Here is a 25,577-nt window from a genome sequence, read left to right as displayed (position 1 = left end):
CCAACGATCTCCCTTTTGTAACTAAGCGCTTCCTACCCCTATCTTTAATGGTGGATTTCTGTGGTGTAAATGGTGTCTAGCAGCACACGTTTTGGTCTGAATTCTGACTTTTGGTTTACCTGTGGTGTCCAGATTTTATGTTGTATTATGAGAGTGATTCTTTGATGTGAAATCTCTGCAATCGTTGAGGTAGGTTTCTGCTTTTCCTTTCGGTAGGGATGTTGGTGTTTGGATGTATGCACGACCATGACGCATGTGTTTTCAGTACAGAGAGAGAGAGAGAGAGAGAGAGAGAGAGAGAGAGAGAGAGAGAGAGAGAGAGAGAGAAACTGAAACTAAAACTGAAACTGAACTTTATTACAAAAGGATAGAGGTTTTAGGCAAAGCCTAATCTTACAAGAGAGAGAGAGAGAGAGAGAGAGAGAGAGAGAGAGAGAGAGAGAGAGAGACTATTCTAATGATTATTCGTTAGTAACATTATAAAGGAAGAGGCACTCATATATTTAAACGAAATAGATTACGATAGTTATAATCACGGTTACTGTCCCGAAAAAATACTCAGTGAATTAAAGGCGTACATTAAAAACAGAAAAAAGACGGAAAAGACAGACAGACAATGACAGAGAGAAACAAAGCAAAACGTAAAGTTTGATCAAAAGAAAGTACTGAAATTGGGTATATACATTGTTCATGCCGCGCAGCAAAATATCGATACTATAATTATATAGTCATGGCTACCTTCCACAATTTAACTCCATATTCAAAAGTAGACACTAATCGCAACCGTTGATTACAGCAAGCTCATTAGCTCATTGTTAGACCAAATTTGACAAGTTAAAAACTTTATGATCAGATGTACAAGTGCTAATTTCTCAAACTTGTACTTTTGAAATGTACAGGCTAGAAATGCATTTCAGTTTCGGGGGAACTGAAGCAAAACGCCTCCAAAAATCGTGGTTTTCGGCAAACTTCTTCTTCTTCTGCGTTCGTGGGTTGAAACTCCCACGTACGCTCGTGTTTTTGCACGAGTGCAATTTTACGTGTATGACCGTTTTTACCCCGCCATTTAGGCAGCCGTACGCCGCTTTCGGAGGAAGCATGCTGGGTATTTTCGTGTTTCTATAACCCACCGAACTCTGACATGGATTACAGGATCTTTTCCGTGCGCACTTGGTCCAGCCTATACGAAACGAGAACATTTTCCCATGAACATCAGGGCCGGACTAGGCGAAGAGGAGGGGGGGGGTTGCCAGTGGTGGCCCAGGGGGATGTCCCCCCTGGCGGCAGGGGCGGATCAGTTCATTTTAAGGAGTGTTTTTTTTTCAAAAGTATATTGTGAAGATATGGGTGTGAAGGCGCGAAGCGCCGAGCCGACGGCACAAAGCGCCTAGCTTGCTAGGGGGGTCCGGGGGCATGCCCCCCCGGAAAATTTTGAAAAAAAGGATGCAAAATGGTGCAATCTGGTGCATTCTGAGGATGATCATTACCAGTTTCAGGCAGCAGATTTTGTCACTGATTAATACCCCAAAAATTGAAACTCAATGTAAAATAAAGAAATGCATACCTCATTCAATATTTTTATTTTTTGGCTGGGGGGGGGGGGGGTCCGGAAACCCTAGAACCCCCCCTCGTTGTGGGGGTCAGGGGGCAAAGCCCCCTGAAGCTGATGGGTAGGTCATATTCTGAGATAGGAAAATGGTCGCTCCTTGCATGAAACGGCATAAAATAAGCAATAATAAAAAAAAAAATTAAATAAGTAAGGTACATGTTTAGGCTAGGGGGGGGGTTGCGCAACCCCCATAACCCCCCCGGTAGTCCGGCCCTGAACATGATCACTTACATGCACATTTTTCCTCAAAATCATTTGCATAATTCTTGTTGCAGGGATACAGAAACGAAAATGATATGTCACGTAAAAGAGAGAGGTTATTCCGTTTTTACAAATGATTGTAATTTCTGTATCCCTGTCATAAGAACTAGCTGTAGCGTTTCTGGAACTCATGCACAATTGAATTCTCCTGTCTTCCGTTTGTGAAAAGAAAAAGAAAAGACACCGAGGATAAAAAAAAGGCTGTTAAAGCCATAGTTAGTTAATAATTTCAACTTTAATATTATTGCCAGCTTCATCGTCATTCAAGAAGCTGATGCATGATGTGTAACATTTTTTCGAAACTGCGGAATGCTATGCTTATCATTTTTTAAAACTAAAAACGCCCTTTACGGCTGCAATGAAGCTTAACGTAAGCTACCTACCGCCCCCCACCCCCCACCCATCCTCTGCCCCCGAAAAAAACCACCAACATTTTCCGACACAATTCTTCTATTTTGTAGATCTGTATCAAATTCATTGTCACATTGACGGTGAAATAAAACGCCTACTGTATGCACATTAAAACACACACACACACACACACACACACACACACACACACACACACACACACACATACATACACACACACACACACACACACACACACACACACACACACACACACACACACACACACACACACACACACACACACACACACACACACACACACACACACACACACACGAATAAGAAAGAAGACAAATATCCAGGGGGGAAAATAAGAAAAAATCAAATAGTGCAAGCAAAAGATACTTGCTTGTACTGATTTTTTTGTGAGAGCAAAAGGTAAAGAAAGACGAGCGGATCAATGCTTTCGATTTTCTTTTACGTTCTCTGTTTATGGGGCACGGCTAAGGCACTACGCATTCCGTACTCTTTCATACGATTCTTAACAGCATGTTATGTATCGCACGTTTGTAGGCATTTTGTAAAGATCAGTGATCCTGTTTCGTTTCTAAGCTACCAGGCACTATGTTAGTGTTTCATCGTTTCTAGTGCTTAAGTATTCTACCTTAATCTCTTGATATTTAACAGTTACACTTGAATTTTGATAACAGTTTGGAAAGTTAGCGTTACTTAAGGGTCTTCATTAATTTTACAGACAATCAAAATTCACCACTAGTTTGGTTTTTGTACAGTTTTTTTTATGATTGTGATTGTTAAATAACTATGCGTCAAATAGTGCAAAAATAAAGTATCGTATTGTATTGTGTTGTGTTGTGTTGTGTTGTGTTGTGTTGTATTTTGTTGATGTCTTGCCCTGCATAATTATATTCATTGGTACGCGTTTCGATTGTGTGTCTGGGTTTTATTTTTCAGGATCAGAAGCCTCACCAAGTGCCTAAATCGATCCGGCGATATACCCATTGCGACAAAATAAAACAACTTGAAAATGCTTCGCGAGAAAAGTTGACAGACACTAAATTATCTGAATCCTTCCAAGTTAAGTTCGATGGGTGACACTCCATGCCCCATGTGACTTAATATATTGTTTTCACGTCTCAACTGAACGTTGGTTAGGTCGGTTTGAACAACTAATAAATTCAGCTTTCAAAAACTGTTGCGTCTGTTGCATGCAAAACTTGTCAGAAGCAAAGACTTTGTAAAAACAATATCGGCGTATCAGAACTCTGACCACCTTATTCTGTGTCTGTGTCTTTAAACGTTTTGCAAACAGCAGCCATGGAGGAGAAGATGAGAACATGTTTCGACATCCTGAGCCGGCAGATAGACGAGCTGAGCACACAGCTGGACAAGATGACCCAGAAGTACAGAGAGTGTCACGAAATCATGATCCACATGGAGAAGCAGAACCAGTCGTTGCGGCAGGAGCTCCACCAGGCCCACGAGAATAACTCCGTGCTGCAACAGGACATCTACAGGCTGCGGAAGGAGCTGAAAGACTATATGGAGGCTCGCAACGCCAGGATGTACGAAGACCTGGCATCTCACGACAGCAAGGTCAAAGCCCTTCTGGCGGAGATGATCCAGCTGCGGCAGAGTCTGCAGGCCATGGGCGCCGAAAACAGCAACGTAATGAAAGAGGTGCACACCCTCAAGTCCGAGAACGACAAGCTGAAGCACGAGGTGGCCATCCTCAAGAACGACAACAACAAGCTGCTCGTGGAGCTCACGGGATTCAAAACTGACGCCGCCAAGTTCCAGGAAGAAACCACCACCTTCATGTCCGACGGCAAAGTGAGGCAAGCCATGGCGTTCGTGCAGGCGGACGTGGCCAGGCTCAAGCAAGAACTGGCGGCCTACAAAGCAGACAACGCCAGGCTCCAACAGGAAGTGGCCAACCTCAGAACGAAAAACACCAAGTTCCAACAAGATGCCACTGCATTCATGTCCGACACCCGTCTGAAGCAAGCCCTGACCACGAACCAAGGCGACATCGCCAAGCTGCGGCAAGAGATGGGGACCCTGAAGGCAGAGAACAGCAAGCTGCTGGAGGAGCTTCACGCTGTGAAGGATGACGGCAGAATGAAGCAAGCTATTGCCGCTCTGCAAGCGGAGCTCGCCAAGCTGAGGCAAGAACTGGCCGCCTTGAAAGGAGAGAACTCTCGACTTAACGAGTCGCTGTCAGGAGTCAAGGCCGAAAACACCAGGTTCAAGCAGGAAGCCACCGCGTTCATGTCAGACACCAGGCTGAAGCAACTCACCGCAAGTCTTCAAGAGGAGATCAATAGGCTGAAACAGGAGTTGGCAGGACTGAAAGGAGAAAACGGCAAGATGAAACAAGAGCTCGGAGACCTCAAGTCAGACAACCGACTAAAACAAGAATCGGCCCAGCTTCTTTCAGAGCTCAACAAACTGAAGCAGGAGATGAACGGCCTCAAGGGAGAAAACGGGAAGCTGAAACAGGAACTAGCGGCCCTCAAAGGAGCTAATGGTCAGCTAACACAGGAGCTTAACGCTCTGAAGAACGACTACAATAAACTGAAGCAAGACACGGCGGCCCTGAAATCCGACAACAAGCTGAAGCAAGACGTGGGCTCTCTACAAGGCGAGAACGGCAAGATCAAGCAAGAACTCAACCACCTCAAAGGGGAGAGCGGCAACCTGAAGCAAGAGGTCGGCAACATCAAGAACGAGAACGCCAACTTAAAGAAAGAGATCATCGTCCGCTTGGAAGACAACAGAAAGGAGGTGCAGGGCGTCGAACGTCTGCGTACCGAGGTGGGTAAAGTCATGCAGGACCAGGTGAACAACACGGGCAAACTCGGCACCCTGGAGAAGGTCAGCCAAGCCCTGGAGAACTCCCTCAAACAGTGGAAGCAAGAAATCACATCTCTGCAAACTAAGATGGGTGAGTGTTTTTTTTTTAACGGGGTGTTTTGAGTGCGTGTATGTGTGCGTGTTTGTGTGTGTGTGTGTGTGTGTGTGTGTGTGTGTGTGTGTGTGTGTGTGTGTGTGTGTGGTGTGTGTGTGTGTGGGGGGGTGTATGTGTGTGTGTGTTTTCTTGCATTATAGTATTAGTATTATTTTCCGCACGTATTCGATTTGTGACCGTGTGAATATGTCAGTTTGCTTTTATCTATCCAATTCGTCCGTCCGACCGTCCGTCCTTGAGCCTACTGTCTAGCTAGCTATTTCTTTATTTATTTGGTGTTTAACGTCGTTTTCAACCATTCAAGGTTATATCGCGACGGGGAAAGGGGGGGAGATAGCTAGCTATTGTTTGCCTGCTTACTTCATTATTATATCTGCCAGGTTGCCTTGGCGCCTTATGCCTGGTGGGTTCCCGGTTCTACCTTCTTCTGTACTTGACACCTCTGTAAAGATTGGCAAGGAATTATGAATTCACCCGTTCTCAGAAATTAGATGCAATAATTATAGTGACGTCAATACTGATGTAAAGTAAACTAGTGCAGATCACACAGGGGTTTTCACAAGACTTGTTCGCCCTGAATACCATTCTACTCAAGGTTCCTTCAAAAAAGCAACATCCCTTGCATATTTTGTTCAGAAGTCAACACTCAGTATGTATTTTTAGGCGACAGTTACATTTGTATCGGTAACGTATGTATTGCCCTCTACTTTGATTGACGGTACAGAGTAGCCTCGTGATTTTGAAAACTCGCAACACGTTTTCCCCTACAGAGATGCATATGAGCATCCTGCTATGGACATGGGATAGACGATTTTCGGAAATATCTCCGTCGGGTTTGTATGGGATTGTAAAGAGTGATCTTTTCTTGGAAAACCTCTGCCAAACATTGGAGGGGCCAATATTTTGCGATGAGTGTGTCGGAAACACGTGGACGTGAGCACGTGTCACAGTTTCCGACACTCCCCTCGCTAGTGATTGGCCCCTCCAATGTTTGACAGAGGTTTTCCAAGAAAAGATCACTCTTCCACAACCCATACAAACCCGACGGAGATATTTCGTCTATTGTTCAGCTTCTTAAATATTTTCTTATGTGACAGGAAAATTGGATCTGTGAATTAACAGTAGGCTTGCAAGTGCGTTGCGGACATGGTGTTGAAATGCACAGTTATGAAATTATAAAACCGAAATGCACGTCTGTTAATGTACAGACTATGTTTGCATGATCTTTTTAAACTTTGCTTACGGATGTATCATCGAAGTTGGTGACAGAGTTACAAAAAACAAAATTCATCGATTTCAATCTGCTTTTGTAGCTTAATATGATTTCTTTCTTTCCTTCCATGTTCCATTGTTTTGTTCAGTACAGAGTATCACTCTTACAACCTTATAGTACAACAGTGTCTCCTGTTTTGTTTTTCCAGCCAACAGGTGCCTCTGTAGTAGAATAGTTTCCAGCCTCTTACACCCTTACATTACATCATAATCTCGTATATTTTCCCAGCCAATTCCAACAGGTACCACGGTAGTAGAATATACACAGTTCCCCGCCTTCTACAGTACAACAGTATCTCGTGTCCTTGTTTTTCCATCCAACTCTTGTCAAGTACCTCTGTTGTAAAATAGTGTCTAGTTTAGCTAGCTCGTACACCCTCACAGTACTATCCTGTCTTTTGTCCAGCCAACTCCAGTGTCCAGGTGGCCTTCCACGCCGTGCTGGACAAGGAGAAGATCACCACGTCCTCGGAGCCTGTCGTCTGTGACGCCATCGTCAGCAACGTTGGGGGAGCCTACAGCAGCGAAACCGGCATCTTCACGGCTCCCGTGGCGGGTTCCTACTGTTTCATGGCCAGCGCCAGCTCCTGCAAGATGGACGAGGAGAAGAAATGCAAGATGGCCATCGTTGTGGAGAACGACATGAAGGGCTTCCTCGTGTCCGGCAGCACGAGATGGTCCACGTGCCACACGGCTGTGTGGGTCAAGCCCGGCCAGCGGGTGTGGCTGAGGTCGTATGGTGACCGGGAGTACACCTTCGGCGGCGGCTGGTGGACCAGCTTCAGTGGGATGCTGCTTCAGCCAGCGATTTGAGAAGAGAGACAGAGATAGAGAGAGAGGAACATCCGACTGAATTTTTGTTACTCGCGTTTACTTTTTGCTTTCAGACTTTTCGGCTGGATTTTTTTGAACACTCGCATAAAAGTGTTTCTCAAACACCTACGTTTTCGGCTGGACGTTTCTTCGACGCTAGGCTGAATGCGTTTTTCTCGAACATTTGATTGAGTTTTGAGCTGGAAGTTTATCGGAGACTTGGCTTTAATAGTTTCTCGAACACATTTTAAGTCTAAAAAGCTGAACTTTCCTCTCAAACACCTTCTACGTTTGCGGCTGGATGTTTTCTCGAACGCTTTGCTGAAAGCGTACGTTTCACGAATTCTTTTTATCGAGTTTGAGCTGCATGTTTCTCGAACACTTGGCTGAATGTGTTTCTCAAGCATTTCTTTTTTTAAGTTCCGGTTGAATGCCTCTCTAACCTTTTTCGTATTGCTTCTTAATGAGGTTTCTTGAGATAATTCTTGACCAAGAGGCGTGTGAGATTTTGTAACATTCTCCATGGGTACCACCTCTTTGTCAGTTGCCAAACACAATATCGAAGGAATCTTTCGTTCCTACTTGACATTTGTGACCCTCCACCACGAAATGAGTCGCATGTCACCTTTGCATGATTTTCATATTTTTACATTTTCCTAACGAGTTTTTTATGCTCTATCCAGTGGTGAAAACCGTTTTAGAAAAGAGCAAAAACTGTTTGAGTTATAAGCCTGTGACTAAGGTGACCCTCACACTGTTACCAGACACTCCCCGGACTTATATTAAGCAGCAGCGCAGAACCGCGCGAGGTGACATGCGACTCATTTCGTGGCGGAGGGTCACATTTTCACAAACCAGTTCTTGTCCAAGAGTTGTCGAATATTGTTGCTGCTCTCATGGTTGAAGCCCGCATCTTTACATTTTACACAAGCCCTTTTTATTTGATGCCCCATCCGAGAAGAGAAACCATCCAAGAAACAGATACCTTCTCTTGTCTCCTCTTTAAATGAATTTTTTTAAGTTAATGTCATGAAGAAATGCCTGCGTCATGATGACATTCTGTTGGGCCACATGAGCGTTCTAAAATAAGCGATAATTATCTTAAAGGCATATGTACGCGCTCCCGTGTTTACAAAGTGTAGTTTGCCCACAATCGATGTCAAATGCATCATAAGGCCATATAATGACGATATGTCGCAATGCGCGGACCATATACATGCATTACAGCTTGTTCTAGCCTCTGAAAAAGTGAGGATGTCAACAAAGACGCGGAGTTATTTCCCTTGCGTCAACGTTCCCTCTGTTGGCAAATCTATAAATAGGACGATCTAGATCAAAATAAAAATTCAAATATCTCAACATTTAAGGGGTCCTAGACCACAATATTTTGCAGGGAACTTAATTTAGCATGTCTCCAGCTGTTGGTAAAGCAATTAGCGTGTATATTCATCGAGTTAATATGCCTTTAACTAACATTCTATGCTAACTTGGTTTTTCTGTCCCCAGAACTAGTGTCTATATATTTGGGACATTACGTGGTTATATGCTAGGGTTCAACTAACATTTTCGTTCCAATGTATTTGAAGTTACTAAAGGACTTTTCTGAGATAATCGGCTATACTCGACTCAAAATATAAATTATGATTTATTTGAAGTAACAAGCACATTAGGGTTCCTCTTCGGGTAAGTTGCAAAAAACCTCAAACCCTCGGAAAGAAAGGACTAAAATAACTTCAGAAAGACTTGTGAGTTTATAGCAAACCTCTTTACAAGTAAGAATGTGATACCGAAAAATTGCCGAGCCATCTTTTTCACCCGGCAATGCTGATCTAATCAAACTGCTTAATACTGGGTGATGATTATTCTGAAACGGGTGTGATAAAAGTGTGTTTGTTTGTTTGTTTGTTTGTGTTTGTTTGTTTGTGTGTTTGTTTGTTTGTTTGTTCATTCAAAAGAGATATAGGTCAGCGCTGTTATATCAAAGTTGTAAAAAAAATCTCATTGTGCGTGAAAGGAAAATGCAGAAGTTGTCTGTGACGGAAAGCAAAATGAACTTTTTTAAATTAGTATGTGTGTTCATTTGAACAACAATAGTAATAAGCTATAAATGTGATATCGTTTCATACAGTACAGGAGGTTACATGTATTTGATTTTTGTTTTGCGTTTATGTACTGCCTGTTGTGCATTATTTACTTGATTCATTTATTTTGAATTGTGCTGTTATTTGAACCGTGATTTTGTATCCGTAAATCACACTTTTATTTTGTGAGATATTTTGATCTTAGATACTGGATCACAGGCACAAATAGATATGTCTGGATATTTGCTGTTGTTGTTGTTGTTGTTGTTGTTTTTAGTCAAAATCGCCAGTCACTTTTATTCTTGTATGGTCAAATATCATGCGGACAAGGCCTCGATCTTGGCTACATTAAAATGAACACTCCTTCTTAAAGTTTGGCTCGCAATCTCAGATTAGGCCAGACTTTTACATGGGATAAGAATACCAAACAGATGAACAGACTTGGTGCTCTCTTCACACCTTGGGAGTTTTTGTTTATGAAATAATTTCGTAAAAGTCACTAGTTGTTTATTGAGGAAAAAATGCATCCAGAAATGCCAACTCACCACAGCAAGCAGTCAGGATGATGATTTGTGTGTGTGTGTGTGTGTATGTGTGTATGTGTGTGTGTGTGTGTGTGTGTGTGTGTGTGTGTGTGTGTGTGCGTGCGTGCGTGTGTGCGTACAAGTGTGGGTGTGGGTGGGTGGGTGGGGGGGGGGGCGGTGTCAAAGTGGTGGGATGGTCTTGCCCCATGTAAAAGCCCTCAGATCTGGGACAATTTAAGTTGACAATTCTTTTTTTTGTTTTGCGAGGGTAATAGAATAAGCAGTGATTTGCTTTTTTACATCATTCTCGCTGGGATTATGAGCCAAAATGTTGACACGAGAAGGAGTGTACCTTTAACATGTGTTTCAGTGGTGCGCTTTTGGAGGAAGGGAGACAATATATTGAGCCGAAGTGAATATAGTTACAGTGATAATGTCCATGCACATCACCATTCACAGGAAAAGTGATTCGCTTTCATTAATTACATTTTGAGACAACATTTAGGACACAAAACATCATGTTTATACTAATTTACAAAGAATATAAACATGTTTTCTTCGGCCTTGTTTTCAAGATGAACACACAACATTTTTTTGTTTGTTTGTTTGCTTAACGCCCAGTCCGCCACGAAGGGTGATATCAGGGCGGTGCTGCTTTGACATTCAACGTGCGCCACACACAAGACAGAAGTCGCAGCACAGGCTTGATGTCTCACCCAGTCACATTATTCTGACACCGGACCAACCATTCCTAGCACTAACCCCATAATGCCAGACGCCAGGCGGAGCAGCCACTAGATTGCCAATGTTAAAGTCTTAGGTATGACCTGGCCGGGGTTCGAACCCACGACCTCCCGCTCACTGGGCAGACGCCTTACCACTAGGCCACCGTGTTGCGGTAACACACAACATCATGTGCTTAATTGGTTAAGCTAATCAAAAATGAACATTGACAAGAAGTGCGGAAGTGTCAATGACTTTCATACTGTTAAAAGAATAACCAGCATATCTTGTAATTGTTGCATATTCTTTCTTCTTCTCTTTCTTTCTAGCTTCAGACCAAAAGGGGTGGTTCATTTCATCGTCAGTTTTGAATGGGATGATCGTCTGTAATTTCTTTCATATCCTTGAATTAGCCTATTTATATCGTAAATTATGTAGCCGTAGCTTTCATTCGCAATATTGAAGTAATACAAAATAAAACCCACTGAATTCCATTAATTGACTCACTGTTCTTTCATTGTCTTGGTTTTTTGGTGTGCATGTTAACTGTTGAGAAGGTTTCATGACTGCCTTGCTTATTGCAGTCTGTATGCTTGTGTACCTGTCACCTCTCAGTCTTTGGTACTTTGATCAGAGGACCACTTGACTCGTAATGTTTGTGTTCGTTGTTGTGCTTGAGAAAACGGCAGTTCAAGCAAGCAAGCAAGCAAGCGTGTCTGTGTGCGTGTGTGTGTGTGTGTGTGTTGTGTGTGTGTGTGTGTGTGTGTGTGGTGTGTGTGGATGTGTGTGTGTGTGTGTGTGTGTGTGTTGTGTGTGTGTGTGTTGTGTCAGTGTCAGTGTGTGTGTGTGCGTGTCTGTCTGTGTATCTGTGTGTGTATCAGTGTGTGTATCAGTGTGTGTATGCTTGCCTGTCTGTCTATTTCAGTGTCTGCCTTATGCTACGTTTACACTATGTTCCCGGCGGCCACGGCAGCCCCGTTTGCCCGAAACGAAGTGCGCCGTGGGATTTTGGCCATTTTTGGCTCACGAAGTGTAGCCTATGCGATCGTAACTTTGTCTGTCTGTCTGTGCGTGTGTGCGTGCGTGTGTATGTCTGTGGTAGAAACATTTGAAGACGTCACATTATTTCGTAAGAGGGTTAGACGTCACGCGAAGGAATTACTGAAAGTCTCGGTCATTGTTTTGAGCGGGCCGAGACTAGTTGGCAGTCGTGTCCCTGTAAATAGGCTACATGCAGACAGACAGATCTAGATCTAGTGTCTCGCTTTCTTGCACAGTTTCACCTATGCTCTTTCTCTGTGTGTGTGTGTGTGTGTGTGTGTGTGTGTGTGTGTGTGTGTGTGTGTGTATATGTGTGTGTGTGTGTGTGTGTGTGTGTGTGTGTGTGTGTGTGTGTGTGTGACGGAGTGATTGAGTTTGTGTTACTGTTTGTCGATTTCTTACATGAGCCTTGAAGGCTTCGCCTCTTGTTGAGGGCCCTAAAGGGTTTAAAATCGTGATCGTGATTGGCGTTTTTTTTACCTTTCTGTGACCGTGATTGCCGAAATTTCCATTTCTGTGATCGTGATGGGACTTTGCCCGTGATCCGTGATGACAAAAAAATCAAGTCTCGTGATCGTGATCGTCATTTGTTTTCGTGATCGTGATTGGCATTATTGCAAAGCATTTTATTTTCAACGTACATTTTGCCCGTGATCCGTGAAAAAATCAAGGTAACTGTGATCGTGAAAGCTAAAATTTCCCTTCCCGTGATCGTGATGATACTTCCCCTTTTGGGCCCTCCTTGTTGTTCTCTGTATTCAAGGTGGTTTTTTTTTTTAGGTCGTTTCAAGTTTTCTTACGGTCTATCACGGTATCCGTGACGGGCCGTGGTGGGAAAGGGGGTGCTAGCCCCGGAGGCTCAAAGGCGCATTGCGGTTCGGCCAGCGGTCTACCACGGATGCCAGTACGTTCCCTCCCGGCCCTTACGTTTTTCACGTTCTGATCAAGGTCTGACACGTTTTTCACGTTCTGTCAAGGCTTTCTACGGATGAAACGTGGACACCGGGCAGCTTTGGAGCACGTTTGTGCCCAGGATATAAAAGGAGGCCTCCCAAGCAATAGCAATCATTTTATCCTGAGATTTTGAGGAGGCAACATGAATGCTCAAGGCGAAGAAGATTTGTATTTGCATGTTTGTTGGGTGCATACATTCCCGGGCCCGGTTTTTATACTCCCTCCAAGACCGCGCGCGCCGTGTCAGACCGTAGTAGAACGCAACGCGCCGTAAAGCGCCGGTGTAACGAACTGAAAACTCTGCGGCCTGAACAATCCTTCTCATTGCTGTCAATGCGCATGCGCTAACATGGGGAGATAAATCAGGTCGTGAACAACCTAACCCTAACCCTTACCCTAATTACCCTTACCCTAATCCTAACCCTAACCCTAACCATAATATATATATAACTAGAGGAATACCCGGCTTCGCCGGGGTGAATCGCGAGACAGAGACAGACAGCGTGGCGGTTCACCACAATCACCTTTGAAGGCGAAGTCCTGTCAAACGGGATTGAGAATTTTAGAGCTTATTTCTTAGCCCTATATTATCTGTTGTGGCTTCTCAAATGCCAGAACATACAGACAGACAAAAGCCGCTAGACCCCATCACAAACAGAACTCTATAATCCACAGGTGTTGCTTACACACACACACAAACACACACACACACACAGAGAAGCCGTATATATATATATATGTATATCTATATCTATAAATATATAGAGATAGGTGACAGTGTATTTTTCGCGTGGCTATAAATTGATTCGACCTTTTCACTTTGACAGTAAGAACAACTTATGGGTGCAAGGGAAGCGTTCTGGACAGCGCAGTGACATTCTAAAAATAGTAACGTAGAAACGGGAATATGGATTGAAGCCACACGAAGGAAGGGAGATAAACGCAAAACACTGGAGAAGATAAGGAAGAGTTACTGGGAATGGTGAAATGAACAGAAAAACTAAAATCGGTTCAGCGCTGCGCGCTGAGAGCACGTGTTGAAATATCTCATCGATGATATTGTGTCCGGGGTGTAGCTGAATACGGTGTCCAAATTTGAAAAAGATCCACCGAGAACTTTGGCGTTGTGATGTGGTCTAGCGGCTTTGGTGTGTCGGTATGGGGGCCCGGGTAGCTGAGGTGGAACCAAAATCGGTTCAGCGCTGCGCGCTGAGAGCACGTGTTGAAATATCGACCAGGTTGTGTCCTGTCCCGGGTGTACCTGAATATGCCCACCAAATTTGAAGCAGATCCATCGAGAACTTTGGCCGTGCATCGCGCGCACACACACACACACACACACACACACACACACACACACACACACACACACACACAGACAGACAGACAGACAGACAGACACAAGTCGTATATATATATATATAATATAACCCATGGTTCGTTCGGTCAAAGGGTCGCATTTTTTAAGTCCAAGATTGGCGCATGCGCATTGACCGCAATGAGAAGGATTGTTCAGCAGCGGTTTCATTTCGTGACACCGGGCCCGCAAACCGTCACACGCCGGGATGCGTCGTGATTGGATGCGACGAAACGGCTACCTTAAGTTGCTGTGAGAACCGTACGTGACAAAACGTGGCAAAACGGGACAAAACGCGCAGCAACAGTGAACGCGGCAGAACGTGCAAAAACTTCAAAGGACCGTGAGATGCCGGGGAATATACATGCTTCCCGTCCCACTACGGACCCCCTAGGACCGCCTCCAAGTTTTGTTAAGACCTATACGTACTGTCACGTTTTGTTGCGTTTACTCCGTTTCACTACGGCCAACTAGGTTTCTAATCGGCCGCACAGTGACTGCCGTGGCAAATTTGTTGACAGTTTAAAAATCTGGCACGGCATCCACGGCAATCATGGCCTGACACGTTTGCCCATTCCGTCCCCGCACGTTGTCTCAAGTCCATCCCGTTTTGTCTACGGTGGCCTGAAACGGGGCTGCCGTGGCCGCCGGGAACATAATAGTGTTAACGTAGCATTAGTATAATAAGTTATTTACACGAGATTCACCGAACTAAAACTCGATTAACAAAGACAATCAGGAGATATTGGTGGCCAAGACAAAACTACAGATAGAACACTGGAGCAAAAACTTTCATAAGAATCCGATGACGTCACCGTATCACACTTCCTACGTCATGAACAGGAAATGACAACATCTGACATCTGCGTCCCCGGAAAAAAGTAGGCCATCTTCTCTCAGCACCGGACGGGTGCCGAGTGCAAGGTATTTCATCCATTTTTATGGGTGCTTGCAAATCCACCCCTGCGCTCCGGCGAACGCAGCCTCCGTCCACAAAACATGTGTCAGACGTTGTTGAAACAGCCCTGGTTTGTTCACATGCCAGTGTTTGTGAGTGTGTGTGTGTGTGTGTGTGTGTGTGTGTGTGTGTGTGTGTGTGTGTTTCTGTGTGTGTATGTATGTGTGTTTGTGTGTGTCTGTCTGTGTGTGTGTGTGTGTGTGTCTGTCTGTCTGTGTGTGTGTCCGTGTGTGTGTGTGTGTGTGTGTGTGCAAGGGCGGATCAATTCACTTTGGAGGGGGGGGGGGGGGGGTTACAAAATGACTGCGAAGATACAAGTTGACGGCGCCGAAGGTGCCTAAGCCTCTAGGGGGGTCCGGGGGCATGCCCCCCCCCCCCCCCTGAAATTTTTTTAATCCAAAGGAGCAAAATAGAGCTATCTGGTGCATCCTGAGCCAATAAATTACCTCTGAAACCTCTTACCAAAATACTTTTTTTGGGGGGGTGGGGGGTGGGGGGGTTACGTAACCCGTGTAACCCCCCCCCCCAGATCCGCCCTTGGTGTGTGTGTGTGTGTCTCTCTCTCTCACACACAACACACACACTGACACGCACACACACACACACACACACACACACACACCACACCACTATAAACATGCATGTGTGTACACTGTGTTCGTGCGCAGTGTGTGTGTGCGCGCGTGTGTGTGCGTGTGTTTTTTTTTCAGTGTGTGATTGCGTGTGTGTGTGTGTCGTGTGTGTGAGAGTGCGTGTGTTTGTGTGCGTGTGTGAGTGTGTGTGTGTGTGTGTGTGTGTGTGTGTGTGTGTGTGTGTGTGTGTGTGTGAACAGCCCATTTGAAATCTGAATAATGAAGCGCCCAACCTTCATATTTCAAGATGGTCCTGGTGCGTGGTGACATCATTAATAATTATCTCTTCTCCTCTCATACATTTCTCTCTCATATATTTCTCTCTCTCTCTCTCTCTCTCTCTCTCTCTCTCTCTCTCTCTCTCTCTCTCTCTCCCTCTCTCGCTCTCTCTGTGGAAATGTGGAAGAGAATGAACACAACTTTTTATTACACTGTCCATTGTATTCTGATTTGAGAATGAGATTTCTAAATAGTTTTGGAAATATGCCACTTTCTTCAGTATTAAGATGTAGAGACGGTGTAGATCCCTTGCAAAATGTATATATTATGCAATCGACGAAGACAATTGTTTTCATAGGTATATTGTAAATGAATATGTTGATGTTTAATGTTTCGGAAGTTTAAGTAGCAGCAATGTTTTCCACGTATCTATTTCATGGTTGTTGTTGTTGCTGTTGTGTTCAGTCTTGTGTTGTTTCTATTTTCTCTCTCTCTCTCTCTCTCTCTCTCTCTCTCTCTCTCTCTCTCTCTCTCTCTCTCTCTCTCTCTCTCTCTCTGTCTAGTCTCTCTCTCTCTCTCTCTCTCTCTCTCTCCGAGTCTCTCTCTCTCTCTCTCCGTCTCAGCCGAGTCTCTCTCTCTCTCTCTCTCCGCTCCGAGTCTCTCTCTCTCTCTCTCTCTCTCTCTCTCTCTCTCTGTCTCTCTCTCTCTCTCTCTCTCTCTCTCTGAGGGCTGGTTGAAAAGAAGCTCGTTTATATTGCTTATGCCACAACCCTCGTAAAATAAAATTTGATTTGATTTGATTTGATTTGATTTGAGTCTCTCTCTCTCTTTTTTAGTCTCTCTCTCTCTCTCTCTCTCTCTCTCTCTCTCTCTCTCTCTCTCTCTCTCTCTCTCTCTCTCTCGCTCTCTCTGTGTGTCTCTCTGATCAAGAAGTAATTGTTCTTGATTGTATTTATCTTGCCTTGACTTGTTTGTCCTTCTTTCTCTCTCAGACGAAGGATCAGTTTTGCCGTGAGAAACTGAAAGACGAAGAAAAGATGCCGCCATGCTGCAAAACGAAAAATGAGTACGTATCACAAACACGTGTTGATGTTGTTGGTGGTGGTGATAATGGTGGTGTTGTTGTGGTGTTGTTGTGGTTGTCAGTGTTTCAAGTTTCTCAGTGTTGCGGCGTAGGACTAGGCTGAGCCGGGTTCAGTGCATGCGCGGCTTTAACTGACTCGGCGTATTAAAAAAACAAGTCGCGTAAGGCGAAAATACAATATTTAGTCAAGTAGCTGTCGAACTCACAGAATGAAACTGAACGCAATGCCATTTTACTCGTAGCATCGTCAGGCCACCGCTCATGGCAAAGGCAGTGAAATTGACAAGAAGAGCGGGGTAGTAGTTGCGCTAAGAAGGATAGCACGCTTTTCTGTACCTCTCTTTGTTTTAACTTTCTGAGCGTGTTTTTAATCCAAACATATCATATCTATATGTTTTTGGAATCAGGAACCGACAAGGAATAAGATGAAAGTGTTTTTAAATTGATTTGGACAATTTAATTTTGATAATAATTTTTATATATTTAATTTTCAGAGCTTGTTTTTAATCCGAATATAACATATTTATATGTTTTTGGAATCAGCAAATGATGGAGAATAAGATAAACGTAAATTTGGATCGTTTTATACATTTTTATTTTTTTTTACAATTTTCCGATTTTTAATGACCAAAGTCATTAATTAATTTTTAAGCCACCAAGCTGAAATGCAATACCGAAGTCCGGGCTTCGTCGAAGATTACTTGACCAAAATTTCAACCAATTTGGTTGAAAAATGAGGGCGTGACAGTGCCGCCTCAACTTTCACGAAAAGCCGGATATGACGTCATCAAAGACATTTATCAAAAAAATGAAAAAAACGTTCGGGGATTTCATACCCAGGAACTCTCATGTCAAATTTCATAAAGGTCGGTCCAGTAGTTTAGTCTGAATCGCTCTACACACACACACACACACACACACAGACACACACACACACACACACACGCACACACACACGCACATACACCACGACCCTCGTTTCGATTCCCCCTCGATGTTAAAATATTTAGTCAAAACTTGACTAAATATAATGATGGTTCAGGGAATCTCAGTTACCATGAGGCTAAAGTCAGTGGAGGTAATATCAATATTAGGCTTATATCGCGCGTATTCCGTGGGTAGTTCTAAGCGCAGGGATTTTTATTTTTAAAAAAAATTATGCAATTTATATCGCGCACATATTCAAGGCGCAGGGATTTATTTATGCCGTGTGAGATGGAATATGAGACATAATATTCACACCCACGCATACACACACTCACAATCAGGCCAACTACCTTGAAAACCGACCCACACAAAAAGACTAGTGAAGAACAAACCGGAGAGACAAAGCTACTTTCGATTTTATGAGAAACGCTGCATAACTCTTGACTCCTATTGCTAGTTTTCACGTTAGCTCCCTTGGACGAACAAGCGCTTTTCAGCAGACGCCGGCTCCGAGACAGATCATCTTCATTTGTTTATACACAGATCAACAGAAATGGCACTAAACAAACTCAGCATCGACAAGGTTGACGTGAAAGGACAGCGGGTTGTGATGAGGTAAGTCAGACCTACCGGAAATAGTTAACAATCGTTCTTTGCTTTTCGACTAAAATTTTAAACCGGGAGATTTTCTGAGCGGAGACCTTGGCAAACAAAGCGACCTTGATAAGGTCAAGGCCTCTTCCATTACTTTCTCTCTTGCTCACCTTTTTGTGAAAAGAGCGCGGCCGTCTATAAATTTGTTAGTGGCATGCTACTGCTAGAGTAAAATCAGGTCAAAAAGAGGACACCATTGTCAGCAAATGATTTTGTTTTGTTTCTCTCTCTCTCTTCTTCTTCTTTCCGGTGTAGGATCCGGTCCGGTCCCCCCTCTGAAGTAGTCCCCCGGGGGACCAATTCGTGGCAAAAACTGCTCTATAATGGTCCCCCCTTAGACATCCAGCCTCGTTTTTCTTGTTACAATGTTAGTAATGTTACCAGCAATTTTAGAGAAAAGAAAGGAAAGAATCAGAGACTGGTTTCATTTCTTCTTATCAGTATTTATTTATTATTCATTTTATTTCATGTCATTTTTCTTTTGAACGGCATTATAAATCAGATCTATTTTATTTTCTGCAAAATATAGTCAAACAAAGAGATTGCTGTCTGTGCACTACATAATACTGGACGAAGATATAGATTGAAAATGGCTTGAATGCCTAAGAAAAACGAGGCTGGATGTCTAAGGGGGACCATTATAGAGCAGTTTTTGCCACGAATTGGTCTCCCGGGGGACTACTTCAGAGGGGGGACCGGACCGGATCCTACACCGGTAATGCCCACGATCTTGAGGATGATCATTCTCAGATTCTGATTCTCGCATGAAAAGGAGGGTGTTTTAGAATCCATTTGCGTGCTCTGGTCATTGTGATAGTCATTTTCATTGTCCGTAAAACATTGCCAAAAGTCCGTATCCGTAAGGGCCTAGTTTTGTCAGGAACTGTAACTTAATTTGCTGAGGCTCGTGACACTAAAGCGTCAACTGTTGCTGCCTCGACAGTTTCACTGGAAATTAAGGTGGTTCCAGTCCCTAACACTAACAGTCCTCGGTAGGAATGATCCACCTCTGTACTGATCGAGTTCTGGTGTTGATGAGGCAGAACTGCTGGTCATGGGTACGGCGCTGTCGTGGTGGGGGTGGGACAAGCTTGCTCTTTATGATTGGGCACTGAATTAGTCCGTGATGGAATACTTGTAAAGGATCTCTCTCTCCCTTAAAAAAAAAGTACAACACATACCTTACGTCATATTAAATGTCATATTGCGAAAAGTCACAATGATGGAAGTTTCATTCTATAAAAAAAACTAAGTTTTCAGAACACAGTTTTTTGATTCAGGACATTTTGTCCTGTTGCCCTCCAGTCCTTGGAACATCACTGGTTTGGATCAAAAGCAAGCTCAGAAAGGTAAAAAGAATAGAGATACAGAAAAGCATGCTATCCTGCTCAGTGCAACCACTACCGCACTATTCTGGATTGTCAATTTCACTGTCTTTGCAATGAGTGGTGGACTGACGATGCTACAAGTATACAGGATCGATGAGTCTGTATACACTCTGGCAATAAAAAAAGCTCTGTTACAAATCTGTAGCCAATGAAATGCCCACTAACAAGTCGTTAGGATGGAGCCAATGAAAAATCAGTCTGACAATCATATGGACTTCCGCTATCTCTTTTTCGGAGTGTCGATGGTTGGCAAATAATGTACATTAAATTACATATCTTACCCAACTCACATATAGCAATTAACCCTAGTTCAGTGCCGGTAACGCTGTACGCATCCCCTTGGTAACCAAGGGAAGCCCCTCTAAAAAAAGAGTGACCAATCCCATAAGGCCATATTAATACATACTTCCGACTTCCGTATGCGCGCGCATACACCGCCATATGCATCATTCCATACTCAGCGAGCAGTGAGACTGGTCGCGTTTTTGTACGCTCTGGCTGTGTTCAGCCTTTTGACACTTCGTCTGCGGACTTGGTCATTTACCTCTTGGTTTCTTCTAGCTTGTCTTCGCTTCTCTACATATTGAGGTGAGGTCGTTCTTGTTTTTTGTTTGTGTTTGTGGGCGTTTTGACCTGTAATTTGAACTTGTGAAAATTTTCTTGTTTACAAAATTTTTCGTGAGTTGTTTTGGTCATGGCGGATAGCGCCAAGAAGCGGCACTCGTCTAAGCAAGTAGCTGCTGAGTCTTCGCCTTCTAAGAAAACGCCTAGGAAAGCTAATGCTCCCGGCCAGGCACATGTTTCGGTTCTGGAACCGTCGTTGCAAAAGATTACCGATGTTTTGATTGACATGCCTACTTCGGCGAATGTGACTGATAAAACTTTAGACAAGTTGTCTCGTGCTGTCAAGCCTACTGATAAAACTTTAGACAAGTTGTCTCGTGCTGATAAGCCCGCTAAGGCGGCTTCGGTGTCTGTGATTCCCGGCCTTGCGTCTGTGGACGTGGCGTCTCTGTTACTTTCTTTAAGCTCACAGGTCTCGTCCTTGGCGGAGGAGGTGGCGTCCACGCGGGCGGAGTTCCGGTCACTGCCTGCGGGTGTGGCTGGTGTGTCGTCTCTGGCCGACGTTCGCCCTTTGCCTTCGGCCACTGTTACTCGGGCTGAGGTTCATGCGTCTCAGGATGGTACCAGGCCTACTCTGGTGGAGTGTGGCCCGGCTGCTGGTGGTTCTCGCCACATTAAAGGTATGTCTTCTACCCAAGTATCCGGGTTCTCCGGAGAAAGGGTAGAGCGTTTCCAAGAGAAAGTAACTCCGGGCTCTGGCTTTGTGGGTGAAAGTTCTGAAGCTGAGGCTGGCTCTGACTGCATTGGCAGCAGGTCGGTGGCGGTTAAGAACCTTGGAGAGCGAACGGAAGATTTGTCGCAACCATCCGCTTCTTTAGAATGTGGTAAGGGTGCGCGTCTTTCGCTTCCGCCCGGGGGGCAGGAAGGGGGCAGTGTGGCTGGCTCTTTGTTTGACTATGGGAGTCAAGCAGGGGACCAGCTGACGGATGGCATGTTAATGCCGGACGGCTGTTCTGAAGACGGTGCTTCCGCAGCAGTCGAAGGTACCGAATTCAAAATTCCGTTTAGGCTTTCTGATGCGGTGGCATCTGCGGCCGAGACGGCTTCAAGATATTTTGAAGAGGGGGTGGTGGAATCTAAGTCTTTTGTGGTTCCTCCTCCCTCTGCACTTGGAGACTTTCGCAGTGCGAAAGAGAAGAAATGTTCTTTCAAATTTCTCGAATCGCCCGCTGTTGCGTATGAGATGTCGAAAGTCATGAAGAAGAATTCTCAGTCGTATAATCAGGTGGTCCCAATGCCTTTGTTGGTGCAACATGGGGACGCACCTGATTCGGCCACGTCGTGGCTGGCTCAATCAGGACAAGTGGTGCCTGGTGCAGCTGCTCTCCGCAATTTCAAGCTGGTGCCGCAGCCTGTTGACTTGGTGGAGTCTTTTGCTCTCCCTAGAGCGGCTCTGCCTGTTACGCCGGATCTGGCGTCTCTCAGGGAAGACGGTTATAGCAAAGACAGACCGGTACCCTATGTGGAGGGCTCTCTGTTGGCTCTTGAGGAGACAGGGAGATCTCTTTTGGAATTGGCTTCGGTCTCTGAGTCACTGCAGCGTTCGTTGTCGAGATCGATTGCGTCAAGTCTTGAGCCTTTCGAGTTTCGTTATGACGCTTCGGCGGAAGACGTTACAACGCTGTTGGCTACCTTAGCCAGGGTCTCTCGTGAGCAAATGGGGCTTTCAGCTAAGCTGTACACTCATGCGATTCTTTCGCGCAGAGCTGCTTTTCTGAGTGGCTCAAAGATCAGGGACAAGGGAACTATCGATAGTCTGAGGTTTTCTCCCTTTGAGGACGGCTCTCTTGTAAGTCGCTCGTCTCTCGATGCGTTGCAAAAGGAGACCCAGGATGCCAGGGATTTGGCGATTGCCAGGATCGCCCATCAGGGCTTTCAAAAACCGCACAGTAAGCCTCAGCAGCAGAACAAGGCTCAGCCTTCGTTTTCGGGCGGTGGCAAGAGCCAGAACCAGAACTCCTCTTCTCGAGGCAGGGGGCGTGGCGCCCCTTATCAGAAGAGGTGTTCGTTTGGTGGTTCTAGGGGGTCGGGGCGTAAGCCTCACCCCCAATGATGTCTTCCCGAGCAGATCGCCCCGTTAGCCCCCACCTTGGTGGTGGCGGGCGGCCCCTCCAGGGCCATCGCTGCCTGGATTCGTTTGGTGTCCAGCCAGTGGATTTTGGGGGTGATCAGTTCGGGATTTCGTCTTCTCTGGGCAGACGGGAAGGCACCGCTGTCCAGGATACCGCCGCCTTTTGTGTTTCCGCGAGACGCGGAGGCCAAAGCAGCTATTCAGGGAGAGGTCGCTGCACTCCTTTCAAAAGGCGCGATCGAGGAGGTGATCGATCACAGGTCCCCAGGCTTTTACGGCAGGTTGTTTGTAGTACCCAAAGCCTCGGGTGCGTGGAGGCCTGTTCTGGATTTGTCGCCATTGAACAGGTTCCTGCGTGTCGTGAAGTTCACGATGGAAACGCCTGCCTCAGTGAGAGAAGCCCTTCGGCCAGGGGACTGGGTCACGTCTGTAGATCTGACCGACGCTTATTTTCACGTGCTGATGCATGTGGCAGACAGAAAATGGCTTCGTTTCCGCTGGGGAGAGAGGATCTTTCAGTTTCGGGCGCTTCCGTTCGGTCTGTCTCTCTCCCCTTGGATTTTCACGATGGTCGTGCGTCAGCTCTGTGCCCTCGTGAGGCAAGAGGGTGTGCGGCTGAGAGCCTATTTGGACGACTGGTTGATTCTGCATCAAGACCAGGTCCTTTGCAATACGCACACTCAGAGGGTGCTCAGTCTAGCGGTTCAGCTCGGCTTCACAGCCAACCTCGTGAAGTCGGAGTTGGTGCCCTCCCAGCAATTCACGTACCTGGGGATGGAGTTCGATACACTGAACTGGTCAGTCCGTCCTGCTCGAAAGAGGGTGGACAAGTTGCAGGAGGCTATCCGTGCTCTTTACGGAAAGAATCTGTCTACGGCTCGGGAGTTGACTTCTCTTTTAGGGCAGATGGAATCCATGGCCACTGTTGTCCCTCTGGGAAGAGTCCACAAGAGGCCCTTTCAAGCAGCGCTCCAAGCGCAGTGGGACCAAGCGACTCAAGGCTGGAATTGCTTGATCGAGTTGGGTGCTTGGTTCAGCCGTACAACGAGCATATGGCTTCTTCCCTGGGTGTCACAGGGTGTCCCTATTGTTCTCCCTGCACCGGAGAACAATCTTTTCACGGACGCCTCGCTTTCGGGCTGGGGGGCTCATTTGGCAGACCAGACTGCTTCAGGGGTGTGGGACGCCAGTCAGGCCTCTCTGCACATAAATGTTCTGGAGCTGGAGGCTGTGGCACTCGGTCTGCGTTCGTTTCTGCCTCTGCTGGCAAACAGTCATGTTCTGGTACACACGGACAACACGACGGTAGCGGCTTACATAAATCGCCAGGGGGGCTCGCGCTCTCAGGTTCTGTCGAACAGCGCGTGTCGGTTACTGGTCTGGTGCAGCACTCACAACATTCGGCTGTCAGCTGTCTACCTGAGGGGCTCTCTCAACGTCCTGGCCGACTCCCTCAGCAGGGGGAGCAAGGTCCTGCACTCAGAATGGACTCTCTCCCATCAGGCTCTGGATCGTCTTTGGGTGCAGGTTCACAAGCCTCCCATCGATCTGTTCGCAACGAGATTCTCGGCTCGTCTCCCCTTGTTTGTCTCTCCGTTTCCGGACCCTCTAGCTTGGGCCGTGAATGCACTGGATCTGGATTGGTCGGGTCTGCAGGCTTATGCCTTTCCTCCGTTTTGCCTGCTAGGCAAGGTGGTGCGGAAAGCAGACATAGAAAAGCCAGCGTTGGTTCTGGTGGCCCCGCGGTGGCCCAGCCAACATTGGTATCCGGATCTGGTGCGCATGGCGGTTCGTCCACCCATTCCTCTAGGCGTTCGAAAGGGCGACCTGGTTCAACCCAGGTCGGGCATTCCGCACGGGGACCCGCAAGCGTTGCAGCTTCACGGCTGGGTGCTATCAGAGGCTCTCTGCTCCGGGCGGGTGCCTCAAATTCAACTCTGAATTTAGTACAGCAAGCGCATAGAGATTCGACGAAGTCGGTCTATTCTTCGCACTGGTCTGCGTGGACAAAATGGTGCTCTGAAAATGGTGTTAGCCCTCTCTCTCCCAGGTCAATGCAAGTTGCCAATCATTTATCTTGGTTGGCAGGGAGGGGGGGATCGCCTTCTTCCTTGCGCGTGAGGCGTTCTGCTATATCTTCGACGCTTAGACAGCTGGGACGCAAAATTGATTTAAGTGGCGTGATCGCGAGTGTGCTAAAGGGCGCTTCCCTTCTTTCAGCTCGGTCTAAAACGCAGCTCCCGGCGTGGGATCTGTTTTTAGTTTTACGTTTTTTGGCATCGGACGAATTTGAGCCCCTGCACTTAGCTAGTCTAGCTAAGCTTACGAGGAAAACTTTGTTTCTTGTTCTGCTCGCCACAGCTCGTCGTGGCAGTGAGGTGCACGCTTTGTCGGGATTGGCGCGTGATATTTCTTTAGAGAAGGATGGTTCTTTTTCGTTGAAGTTTAGGCCGGATTTTTTAGCAAAGAATCAAAAGCCCGGTCATGCTTCCCCGGTTATTCATATTCCCCCCTTGAGCGCTGTGCTGGCTCCAGGAGATCCTGATGCTCTTAACTGTCCGGTTCGTGCCCTCAGCAGTTACTTGTCTAGAACGTCTCCTCTTCGCTCGGAAACTCAAAAGCTTCTTTTTATTTCACTCAATACTGTCAGAAGTAAAGACATTTCTAAAGTTACCCTGACCAGATGGGTGTCGATGACAATCAGGCAGGCTTATGCGTGGTGGCAGACCCAGTCGGGGGATGCTAGAGCCATTCTGCCTCTTTCCTCTGCCAGAACACATGAGGCTAGGGCATGGTCATCGTCCTTGGCTGTGCTCCGCTCAGGACGCCTCTCGGAGGTTCTTGCGGTGGCATATTGGAGATCAGAGGACATCTTCATTAACCACTACTTGAGGGATGTTGCCTCTTGTCGTCAGGACGGCTCGTCTGCCTTGCCGTCTCTGGTGGCTGCCGGGCAGGTTCTTCGTAATTGAGAGGGTGAGTACCCGCCACCTATAGTAGCAATCTGCTATATGTGAGTTGGGTAAGATATGTAATTTAATT

At 45.9% G+C, this 25,577-nt stretch overlaps 2 protein-coding genes across 5 annotated transcripts in view; both read left to right on the top strand.

Moving 5' to 3' along the window:
* On the top strand, positions 1-10,046 carry LOC138969168 (flagellar attachment zone protein 1-like). Its single transcript, XM_070341896.1, has 3 exons — positions 1-189; positions 3,197-5,189; positions 6,892-10,046. The coding sequence occupies exons 2-3, from the start codon at positions 3,560-3,562 to the stop codon at positions 7,296-7,298; spliced, it is 2,037 nt and encodes a 678-aa protein (XP_070197997.1). The 5' UTR covers positions 1-189; positions 3,197-3,559; the 3' UTR covers positions 7,299-10,046.
* Positions 10,047-14,858: 4,812 nt separating this feature from the next.
* LOC138969167 (phosphoglycerate kinase 1-like) overlaps positions 14,859-25,577 on the top strand; it is a 36,249-nt gene continuing 25,530 nt past the window's right edge. For 2 of the 4 annotated variants that reach the window (XM_070341892.1, XM_070341891.1), the window contains exons 1-3: positions 14,859-15,006; positions 16,780-16,853; positions 18,342-18,413. In XM_070341892.1, coding sequence (XP_070197993.1) covers positions 14,920-15,006; positions 16,780-16,853; positions 18,342-18,413 — 233 coding nt within the window. In that variant the 5' untranslated portion in view covers positions 14,859-14,919. Of the gene's footprint in view, positions 15,029-16,779; positions 16,854-18,341; positions 18,414-25,577 lie in introns of all 4 variants that reach the window. The other 2 variants (XM_070341895.1, XM_070341894.1) reach the window with 2 other exon arrangements.

This window comes from Littorina saxatilis, linkage group LG6 (genome assembly GCF_037325665.1).
Source record: "Littorina saxatilis isolate snail1 linkage group LG6, US_GU_Lsax_2.0, whole genome shotgun sequence".
Lineage (NCBI taxonomy): Eukaryota > Metazoa > Mollusca > Gastropoda > Littorinimorpha > Littorinidae > Littorina > Littorina saxatilis.
This window is presented reverse-complemented; position numbering and strand designations above follow the sequence as displayed.